General features: G+C 41.6%; 1 protein-coding gene across 2 annotated transcripts in view; it reads right to left on the reverse strand.

Annotated features, from left to right (window-relative positions):
• The window catches only part of LOC109306694 (probable ATP-dependent RNA helicase DDX10), a 27,769-nt gene extending 24,715 nt beyond the window's left edge, over positions 1–3,054 (reverse strand). The window contains exon 1 of one of the 2 annotated variants that reach the window (XR_002100079.1): positions 2,885–3,054. Coding sequence is in view for 1 of the 2 variants with exons in the window: in XM_019530225.1 (XP_019385770.1) it covers positions 2,885–3,003 (119 nt within the window). In the remaining variant the exon portion in view is untranslated. The remainder of the gene's footprint in view (positions 1–2,884) is intronic. The other variant, XM_019530225.1, reaches the window with a different exon arrangement.
• Positions 3,055–12,275: the final 9,221 nt, after the last annotated feature.

Genomic DNA, 12,275 nt, shown 5'->3' on the forward strand with positions numbered 1-12,275 from the left:
GGGGGGCGGCAGCAGCTCCCACCACTGCATGCATCCCAGGAGGGCATGGGGACATGTACCCCCAGATCTGTGCAGGGTGTGGCAGGCTGCTGCCACAGGCTGAGGCCACGGTGGCACTGAGCTCTTCCTGACAGGGGTTGGGCTGGGGCTGCGCTCAGGGCAGGCAGCAGTGGTGCTGCGAGAGGGGTAAAGGGGGAGGGGGGCTGCGGCCACCCCAAAATTTGCCACAGCCCCCTTCTAGCACTGCTGCCACCTGGCCCACACAGCCCCAGCCCAGTCCTCCGCCAGGAAGAGCTCAGTGCAGCCCTGGCCTCAGCCCACAGCAGCAGCCCACACTGCCCCATGCGCAGATCCAGAAGGGACACCCCCATCATGCCCTCCTGGGGTGCACACAGCAAGGGGATCTGGCCCCTTCCCCCCATGTCCCCTGGACAAATTGCTCATAGCTATACCCCATGCCCTGCCCCAGCTGTGCAACACCTGCCCCTGCCCCACTCCCTCCCTCATTGTGGGGGGCCTGAATCTGCCCCCCTCATTGCCTCACAACAGGCTTACCAGCCAGACCCAGCTGCTCTCCACACTGCCAGGCTGCACTCCTGGCCACCTGCGCGCTGCACTGTGGTTGTGCGCATGCTCGGGGCATCTATTGGTGACATTATCAGCTGCATCAGCCCAACAAAGCTGACTGCCAATACAGTCCATTTTTCTTATACTGGTGCCGATCCAATATGGGACCAATGTATAGGTGTATCTCCAAATTTAAGTCCTCCAAACTTGGTCTCAATGTCACTGCATCCCAGTAGCGTGGACTACTACAGTCCTTGACAGATTAATTTGAGAATTTTTTCTTGCACCAAGGTCCTCAAAAATCTTACCTCTAGCTGAAAAACCTCAGTTATCCCTTTTATTGGACCACATCCAACTGCTAGCATTTGAAAAAACATTTCATAATGGCTCCAAGAAATCAAACAGATCTCTACAAGTCTTCCAGTGGTAAAACACTGCGTCTCATCCACCGCAAGATCTGCCTCCCACAATCCCACAGGTAAAACAATATCAACGTCCCACAATAGATAACCTTCCACAGAAGGTTAAGATCAATGCTCCATCATATTTATCTAAACTTCCCTGTTATGTGCAAAATACATTATAAAATTATTCCCTTTCCCTCAGCTAGGCTTTAATGCGCTGACCCAAGCTACTAGAAAAGATGTACTGAAGGAGCTTTGTTAAACAGTAATAGTATTTTTTGTGGTTTCCTTGACATTTCTGCATATTCTTAGAATGCTAGATGGAGTCCTTCTATTGAGTAGAAGAAGCTCAGTATGGAATTATGATTCAGACTTGCGATTGAGAGTCAAAATTATTCTTTCGTTTCCTCCTTTCACTGGGAAAGGTTAATTTATGGCAGCTAAGGAAACGGCATGCCTTTGTTCCTCCTGGCTTGCTTGCTTGATTAACTTGCAGGCGAGTAAGGACAGGGAAGTCATAGTCAACAACTTCCTGGGTACCAAGAGGCATGATCTCTGCCGCCTCACCACAGTGTCACTCATCCCACCCACTTTGCAGCTACATCAGGGTTAGTGACAAACTACCCAAAGAAACTTTAGGTTCTTTGGACTGAGGCAAAAGATGCTTGTGTATCTGACAACTAGAAGTTCCTGTTGAGTCAACGAGAACAAAATAAACATCTATATTCCTGCTAAAAACATTAAGTGCTGGTGCCATGATTTCAAGATGCGTCAGAGCTGATAACACAAAAAGCCACCTCTGTTTGTCAAAGACATAGGAGGTGAAATCCTGCCTGCTTTTAAGTCAGTGACAAAACTCCAGTGAATTTAACATGGAAAGGTTCTTTTGGCTCCTATAGCGTAGCATTTCCCCAAGTTTTATGGGCCATCATAGCAGGGTCTGGCACTCCTGCACCCTCCTACTTCAGTTGCTGCCACCACTTCCCTACCACCAGCTGCTGCTGCAGAAACTTGGCAGCAAGGAGAGAAATCAGTGGCAAAGAGAATCAGCCCCAATCACTGTTTTCTCTGCATTGCTATTAAGTTTGGCAGGAGAGGAAGAATTTGGGGGTGGGGGGAAGGGGACATGTGGCTGTGACTCGCACATGCTCCCTCAGGAACTTTTTGCAGCACACCCTCCACCCCACCTCTGCAGGGGAGGGCAAGCGTCACAATTTGGGAAATGCAGCTCCAGTTCATTGAAGAAATCCAGTAAACTGATCTGGTCACAGTGGATCTTCCTCCTCCTCCCATCCTTCCTCCCCACTGTAACATTCTCTCAATATACAAATATTGAAAAAATATTTAAGGGTACTATTTTAAATTAATAATTTTTTTTAAATCTACAATTACAATTCTAAAACATATGTGCTTCTACTCAGTGCCCACAAGGCGGTTCCCAAATTCGTTTACATATTCAAAACCTGTAAATGACTGTACAGAAATTTACATCTGAACTTCAGGTGGGACTTCAGGGAATTCACAGAATTTTGTGTTTGAATATTTTCACTGGGATTCCCTTCAATGTTCATTTAAATTCTAAATTCTAACAGAGCTATATAAAAAAGGATTATTGTTCTAAGCTAAACTGAGAGCTAATTTCTAGTCAGAACCACTTGGCAAAAGAATTGTTAAGTAAGAATTCCCGGGAGTGCTGAAGACCTTTTCAAATTTGCTCTGTTGGAATATCTAAACAAAGCAGTCTTTGAAAAGTAGCAATCTCGCCAAGTGTTTGTGCAAGATTACTTATGGCAAAATTAGAAATATGAAAACTGAGCTAGGAGTCTTAACTATAGACGGTCTTTTTTCTTTCCAGGAAGAAGAGAAAATATGGAAAATAGCAAAGAACAATTTTTTCAAGTCCAAAAACATACCCAGAGCTGTCTTTAATATCACAATCTTCCTCTTGGTCTGAGTCCCTGCATTTATCAGGATCTGGAAGGGAGCTTGGATCAAATTCTTCTTCACTTCCACTGTGATCCAGAAAAGCCATGACTTCTTCAACCTGAAGGAAAGTGAAGAATTACAGATTCAGACACAAAAGTCCATGTTTTCTGCTCTCCCAGCACTAGGAATACTCCAAGGAAATTCTACCACCTCCAATTCATGCATCAAAACCATCACCACTATATGCAGTGATACAAGCCCATTGTTCCTTTGGCTGCTGTTGATTGAATGATGAACAAAAGATATGAAAATGACTGAGAAAAAAGTATACACAAATCCTGCACTTCCAAGAAATTGGTTTTAAATCTACCAAATCCAAAATAAAAAGTAAAATTCCAAAACCACTTAAAAACACTCATCTGAGAGCACATGTTTAAGAAGTTTCAAAACACTGCCCAATTTCTTCTGGAAGAAAGTACAGAGATAAGGAAAGGTACACAGGTCAATCCTTTTTGTAAGGTATGTTTTACAAAAGCAGCTGATTTAAAACTCAGTGAGGTCTGCTTGAAATTAGAAGCTATAATACACAAAAGAGCTATTTAAATGATCCGAGGGAGTTTCAATAGGTCATGGGGGGATTGTGTGTGCTCCCTGCCTGCTCTTAGGTCTTGTCTACACTATGGAGCCATATGGCCATGGTCCTCCAGGGAGGATGCAATATATCCTAACAGAAGATGATTTTTCATACCCCTAATGGACACAGTTATGTTGGCAAAACTTTGTAGGGTCTCCACTGACATCACTCTGCACCACTCTGGGTACTCTCTATAGAACTTGCAATGCTTGGCAAAATCAGCAGATTTTCCCTAGAGAAGCTGAAGTCCCTGCATCCACAGAATGGAGGACCTATCAAAGCACAGAGGTCTCCTTTCGAGCATGGGTTTCAGGCCTACTCAGAAGAATAATAAGGGGGAACAACAACAGCAGCAGCCATGCTAGAGGCCTGCCTGCCACAGCTCTGGCAAAGCAGCCACTGAGGCTGTCCCATGGTGCTCAAGTGCCCAACTATGCTTCTGGACCTTCTGCATTTTCAAAAGCAGGCTTCATGCAATCCTATAGCTTTACTTCTTAAATATTATTAGTGTGTTTATAGATAGGGAGCAAACAGACGCACTGAAGGGAAGACGCAATTGTGCATGCCCACAAATGAAAATAAGAGATTGTAAGCATCTCTAGGTTACTTCAAACAACATGAATCCTGCCTTAGTGCATTTTTATACTGAAAAGAAAAACAAATAGATATAACCTAAAATCAAGGACATAGCCCTATTTAGTTTATTTTCCAAATGGCTTTTGACTCCACAAAGGAATTGTAGAAAATTAGGGTTGGAAGGAACCTCACAAGTCCAACTACCCGCTCAAAGCAGGAACATCCCCAACTATATCATCCCAGATCTTTACCTGGATCTTAAAAACTTCTAAGGATAGAGATTTCACAACCTCTCTGGGTAGCCTGGTCTTGTGCTTTACTACCCTCCCAGTGAGAAAGTTCTTCCTAAAATCTAGTGTAAGCTTCCCATGCTATAACTTGAGACCATTGCTTTCTGTTGTGTTATCAGCTGCCAGTGAGGACAGTTTAATTCCATTCTCTTTGTAACCACCCTTCAGGCAGCTGCTATTATTAAATCCCCCCTGAGTCTTCTCTTTTCCAGATTAAATAAATCTAGTTCCCTCAGCCTCTTCTCAAAAGTCATGTTCCCCAGTCCTCTAACAATGTTCATCACACTCCCCTGGACTCTCTCCAATTTGTCTAAATCCTTTCTGGAGTGGATGGGGGAGAGGGGGGGGACTGGACATGGTACTCCAGATGTGGCCTCACCAGTGCTGAGTAAAGGGGAATAATCACTTCCCTCAATCTGTTGGTAACACTCTTACTCATGCAACCCAGTATGCTCTTAGCCTTCTACACAACTGTTTATTCATATTCAGCTTATTATCCACTGTAACCCCCAGGTCCTTTTCTGCAGACCTGCTGCCCAGCCAGTTGATCCTCAGCCTGTATCATTGCATGATACTGTTCCATCCTAAGTTTAGGAATTTGTACTTATCCTTATTGAACCTCATGAGATTTCTTTTGGCCCAATCCTCCAATACGTCCATGTCTCTCTGAGTCCTAGCCCTACCGTCAGCTTGGTGTCATCTGCAAACCCCATCTAAACTGATGAAGATATTGTACAAAACCAGCCTAATGACTGGTCCTCTGCTCCAGGGCACCCCACTTGAGACTGGCTGCCAACTAGACATCAAGCCATTCACTACTACCCTCTGAACCCAACAATCCAGCCAGTTTTATATCCACATTACAGTCCATGCATCCAACCCATATTTCCTTAGCTTGCTTGTGAGAATGTTGCGGGAGACCCTATCAAAAGCCTTGTGAGAGTCAGGGTATATCACATCCACTGCTTTCCCTGCATCCACAGAGCCAGTCATCTCAGAGAAGGCAAACAGGTTGTTCAACCATAACTGGCCCTTGGTGAATCCATGCCGACTGTTCCTAATCACCTTCTTCACCAAGTGCTTAGAAATGGAGTCCTTGAGGACCTGTACCATGATTTTTCCAGGGGCTGAGGCTGTAGTTCCCCAGATCGATCCTCCTTCTTCCCTTGTTTAAAGATGGGAACTATACTTTCCCTTTTCCAATCATCTGGGACCTTTCCTGATCGCCACAAGTTTTCACAGATAATCCAGTGGCTCTGCAATCACATTGGTCAACTCCCCCCAGCAGCCTCAGGTGCACTGTGTCTGGCTCCATGGATTTGTACATGTCCAGCTTTTCTAAATAGTCCCTAACCTGTTCTTCTGCCACTGTCAGCTGCTCACCTCCTTAGCAAATTCTATTGCCAGGTGTAGTAGTTGGTAGCTGACCTTGACTGTGAAGACTATGGTAAAAAAAAGACATTGAGTACTTTAGCCTTTTCTGCATCATCTGTCACTAGGTTGCCTCCCCATTCATTAAGGGACCCACACTTTCCCTGATCTTCCTCTTGTTGAGGACATACTTGTAGAAACCCTTCTTCTTGCCCTTTGTGTCCTTCGCTAGCTGGAACTCCATTTGCATTTTAGCCTTCCTGCATGCCCGAGAAATACTCTTATACTCCTCCCTAGTTGTCCAAGTTTCCAATTCTGGTAAGGTTCCTTTTTGTGTTTTAACTCATTGAAGAGTTAGCTAAGCCAAGCTGGTCTTCTGCCATATTTGTTATTCTTCCTGTGCATCAGGATTGTTGGCTCCTGCACTCTCATTAAGGTTCCTTTAAAGTGCAACCAACATTCATGGACTGCTCTCCCCCTTAGACTGGCCTCCCACCAGTTCTAAGAGGGAGTCAAAATCTGATTTTCTGAAGTCCAGAGTCCTTATTCTGCTGCTCTCCTTCATTCCTTTCTTTAGGATCCTGAACTCAATCATCTCGTGGCCACTGCTGCCCAAATTCCCATCTATGTCTTTATCATGTTATATTTAAGTTGCTTAATATTTAATGATTTAAATTTCTAATATTTTACATCCTTCTTCTCATATGCAAACTATGTTTTAAATGGAACATGGCAGAACAGAAATACAACATGGCACAACAGAAAAGCCCCTTTATGTTTTCCACAGCAAAGTTCCCTTGATAATCATGGGGGGAAGAGGAGAGGTAGGCAGGCATGCAATAGGGAAGAAAAATATAAATTAGTCACCACTGCAGGAGTCCCTCATTGCTTCCCCAATGAAGCTCCCTCTACAAACTGAAGAGGTTGTGAAGAATTAATAGGAAGCGGGGGGGGGGAGGGATAAAGCAGGTTTGCTATCAGAATGCAGTAAGAAACATGCTCAGCATTAGTACACTTGGTTTTAGAACATTTCAAAGTACTTGGAAAAGAAATGAAACTGCATAACTAATGTGGTATATAAAACCAATAAAAGCAGTGTCAGATCTATAGCACTGTAAACTACCTAAGGAAAAATAACCACTAACTAAACAGCACACTGATTACCAAGAACTGCAGATGCTACTTCGCAACAAAATTACAAAAAATAAAATATTGTGGAAGGGTGTTTGGGAATTAGACTCTTCTTGCTATCTCACAAAATTACTGTTCTCTAGCTCATCTTTTCCTACAATATTATACAGCCTTTCAGGTAAAGGCAAATTAAACTCAGAAAAATTTTTGGAAATTGTCTTTTTGTTCATGAGTTCTCATATCTGAATTAGATTATAGCACATTTCTTTGAAACACTTGAAAGTTTGTCTTTACCTATTCCTCTCCTTCTACCTGGTCTCTAGATACAACTGGCATGTGGTATTAGCTAAATAAATTATGCTTTAAATAAACAAACACAGCTACTAGTCTTAACTGCAGGAAGGAATAAAATGAGTTTGTGGTTTTTTAAACATATACATGCCAGAGTACGCAAAGAACTAGGGTGATACTGAGTTTTTATTGGCACTTATTTGTTTCAGTCTATATTCTCACTGAAATCATCCATATATCAAAGTTGTGTTAAGGAAAACTTTGATACAATTTTGTTATCATTCCTTTATTTATGTACAAATAAGCCCATGAGGTATATACTTTAATACACACACACACACACACAGATAAAAATTTTTGTCTTATGTCCTCATTAAACATCCACATTCATTTTATAATAGGAAGTTGAAGGAGGAGTCAAAAAACTAGTTTTTATTGGGTGTGTCTACATGTGCAGGTGTTTACTGCACACTAATTTGCTCTAATCTCAAGTAAATTTGCAACCTCTAAATGCAAGTAGCAAATTAGTCAGAATAAATTACTGCACAATATGGGACATGTACATGGCTGACTGGAAGCAAATTTGCTCCCAGTCAGCCAGGCAGCAGAGGGAGGGAGATTGCTCCCTGTCCCCGGAAGCTGCCTGTTGCTGGTGTGGGCTCTGCCACCAGAGCCCAGGCAGAGACAATGTCCCCCTGCCCCAGCAGTAGGGAGTTCCTAGCCCCTGCTCTGCAATCACGGAGCAGGAGCTGGACAATTGTTATCTCCCAGACCCAGGTCCATGATCACAGAGTGGGGGAAGGGAGCTCCTTGCTGCCAGGGCAGGGGGACATTGCCCCTGCCCAGGCTCTGGTGGTAGATCCTACCTTGGGAGCAGGCAGCTCCCAGGGGCATAAAGCAATCTCTCAGCCCCCACCAGGAGTCAGCTATCTCCTGGCCCCATGCTCCCTGCCAGTCCCTGGGCTAACACACAGAGGAGCTTACAGCTCCCCCTGGCTGGTGCAGGCCCAGCAGGGGGAAGCAGACTGCTGCCATGAGCAGCAAATCTGCCTCTTCTTCCACACACGTATAGACGCTTGCCTGGGGTAGGTTTACTTTAGAGTAAATTACTCTATAATAAGCCCACCAAAGAATTTTCACATGTAGATGTGCCTCATTTATTCACCTGTGGATGATACATAGTCACATTTAGGTTTAAGACAATTTCAGGGATCTACCAATATGTTAATGCTTATATGGCAGGCAAGAATATACTCTTAAATGTGACCTCGTGAATCTTGGTGAATTGCACATAGTATTTTTGTCAGTTATTGCTTTTACTTGTTATTCAATTTTAAATGGTCTTGAATTATCATCTTATGTTTCAGTCAGCTAGTCAGAAAGCAGAAACACCGTGACCACTTTTCATAACAGTTCCTATGAGAAAGAAATACTGACCAATTGAAGCAAACATGTCAAGCACAACTACTAGAATAAATATGCACAAAAACTTTTAGAATGTTTCTTTATGACATATTTGCTGACCATAAAAGGAATTAATGACAAGTTACCTCTGAGCACATGTTGGAATACAGTTTTAACACAGAGGTTTGTCTAATGTCAAGCCAAACTAGGAAGCAAGTGGGACCTATTAGAGCAGCAGTGTTAAATATCATTCTGTCAAGAGTGACCAACCATAGTTTGACCCTACTAATTTACATCAATAAGTAAGCCACCTTGAGCCAACAAAGAACTTCTACTGATGTTAGGTAAATAGGATTACCGTTAATGCAAACTTACATCACATGCATCTTGTCGCATCAGGATCTATAATTGTAGCTCAGATGACTCCTTACTGTGGCATGAAGTATCTTCATACTTTCATATCTTAACACACCATTAGGATGAACAAGGCAGGTTACATCTTCTACACCTTTGTGGAGGGCTGAGACAAAGTCAGCAGTTTATTTGCTGAAAGTTATCTTTGTCATTATGTGGATTAGCAACTATACTTCTTTTGGAAATAAATGCCCAAATTAGCAACAGGGCCCAGGTAGATATATAACTATGTTTATATGTACACATAACATACTAGGCCAGGGGTCAGGAACTTATGGCCCACCATCCAGATACATTTCAAAGCCACTGGGGATCCAGTCCACAGACACGAGACTTCAGCAACAGATGCTCTTCCCATGCCACTATTGAGAGAAGTGGTAGTTGCTGAGTCCTAGTGTTCACCTGCCTGCTTTTGTCTGATCTGGGATGAGTCATTCCAGCCTGCAACTGGAATAGAATATCTACCCCTGCATTAGGTTATTATCTACTTGCAGGTTAGGAATTTGATTTTTTTAAGACACTTAGAAGGCAAAACACCTGTACTAAAAAGAGGAATGATGTTCATTGTGCAACTTCTCAGAAGTAAGCTCAAAGCCAAATTTCTGCTTGGTAACGTTAGACCTTAACATTTTCTTAACAAAGGTAGATAAGACATGCCATGAACATGTGTGCAGTTACTCTAAAACTGAGTTATGCTGGTTCATATTTGAATAAATTACCTTGACTTGTCTTTTGTGTGTACAAATATTTAAGCAATTCTCAGATTTTTGAAGTAAGAGAAAAAATTATTTCAGCACTGTCAATTCTGTCCATAGTAATTTATGTAATGCATAATGGTGAAATATTTCTGTTTCACTAAAGAAATTAAATATAACAGTTGTGTCGTTTAGAAATTCTTTGTCTGAGCCCAACAATTATGATCATAATATTTTCATTTGACTATATATTAAAATATTCAGGACTTCGAGATCTGTCACCTTCTGCATTCATTGATAATATACTTGGCCTCTGCTAGTGACTATAACATTAGCAAACTATAAAGCATATGGATTTTAAATACTGAGTGTACTTGATACATATGCTTAATTTCAGGAGAATCATATGTTTAAGTTTAAAAGAAACAATGAAACCCAAAAATATACATTGATGGTACTTCTATGATAGGGTTTTACCATGTCACTTATCAGTGTAGTATCTGGATGCTTTCTAAATTAAAAATGAAGATAATAAAAACCTGTGTGGAATTCTGGGATTGTCTGACATCTTTGTTGGGAAAAACAACTCTTTGAAATGCGATTACAGCTCTTTCTCTCTTATATTTGAGGTATGTAGGAACTTAAGATTAGAAGGCAACTCCTAGCTGATTCAGCTTTAAATGTACTTAAGTTTCCTTAAGATGGAAAGATCTTTTCAAAGGGCAATGTTCTGACTGCATTTCTCAACACAACCAGGGCTCTGCATTCACCTCATCTACTCTAGGAGTTTGTCTTAGGCCTAGATCCCCTCGGCAAAGAATGCGTTGCCGTCAACCCCACGCTATCCTGAGCTTTCTCCAGGTCTGCACTATCCCAGTGGAGTTCAGCTGTTCTGATGGTTCATGAATAGAAATTCAGCCTTTTATGTAGCTGGGGCTGGCTCCATTAATTACTTCAATGTTTTGGACCAAAGCCTTAAGCTAATATTGGCAGCTGGCTGGAGAGCAGTAGAGAGGTTTGATGTGCTCAGACCTGCCAAAGCCATAGATAAAGTGGGCCGCTGTATTCTGTACCAATCAGACCTTGTGCAAAGTATTTACATTCCACTTCACATGCAGTGAATTACATTTACAATGAAATGAACATGCAGATCATTACTGCCAGATCCCTGGAGATTCATAGGAGAACAGAGCTGAAAGATAGCATTTTTAGATACTGGTTTTCTAAGCTTATTGAAGAGTTGCACCAAGCCCTGGCTTTTTATACCACTTTGAAGAATGGGAGCTTTCAGTGAAAGGGATAAACACTTCTGCCAGTTCTTTAAAACATTTCCAACCAGCATTAATTCAGTCACATTGAGTCAGATGCTCTTCATCTAAAAGCCAACTTACTTCAGGCATTCTGACATCATAATGATAGTGGCTGCCAGAATGAGATGCACCAGAATGAGATACACAGCTGAGTGTAATCAGCACACTAATGGCAGCTGAACCCTTGGCATCTTAACATCTCTAACAGTGGCCTCGCGTAGATTTTGAAGATAATTATTTTTCAGTTATACTTGCATTTTTTCATATACCTGGCAGCATTTTGCACCAGAGCACTAGTCAGGCCTTACTGCATTGCTGTCATCTTGCTCTTACTATGTTCCCATCAATACTGCTTTACTGCATTAGAGCAACAAACTAATTTACGCTGACAACTTTTCTTGTCATTAGCCCAGGTTAGAACTACAGACTATACAGAAGCTGTAGGAAATTACTTATTTCAATATTAATACATTGTTCCTTCTTCAATCTATCACAGTAGGCAATATACATTTAGATCTGCAGATCATATCACCAGGAAGTGCTTATCCTCTGGTTTCCATAATACTAGAGTCAATAGCAGAAAGAAAAAATGCATTGACATAATGTTAGCACAGGATAATATCTTCACTAAAACCTTGCAGTGCAGGGTTCTTAGATAAGGATATATTCTAATTGAGAAATCCCAACATAGATGAGATTTATGTGGACAAAAACCACTCTCAGAATGAATCAATAGAATTACTGAATTCTACAAGTATCATATGTGTGCCTTATGTAAGAGACACCAGGGTTGGACAAATTTTGTTTGAAGAAATTAATCTAATACATTTTACAATGTTTTAAAGTTTCCAACAAAAGGTATTTAGGATGAACAAACTGTAAACACGACTAGCCATTAGAAAAAGAGGGTAGCTTAAATTTCTAATTTTCCTGGTTACCTGGTGAGGGATTAAATGAGAAATAGGACAAAAAAGGAATTTTCAGGTCCTTGTATCTAGTCCTTTGCCATCTTAAGCAACCATGTCATATAATCCCTTAATAAATGCATCTAATTTTGCTGTGAAACCAGTTAGGTTTTTAGCTTCCATTATTTCTACTGGAAGGCTGTTCCAAAACTTCAATCCTCATATATTTCAAAACTCTGATTTAATTTTCACCTAACTCATACAAAGCCAGTTTACACACTTTTGTTCTTGTCCCAAGAACAAACCTGCCAACGTTTTGTTATTATTGAGGCTTTTGGGGGTTATATATATATATAT

This window comes from Crocodylus porosus, unplaced genomic scaffold, assembly GCF_001723895.1.
Source record: "Crocodylus porosus isolate Cpor-Errol unplaced genomic scaffold, CroPor_comp1, whole genome shotgun sequence".
NCBI lineage: Eukaryota > Metazoa > Chordata > Crocodylia > Crocodylidae > Crocodylus > Crocodylus porosus.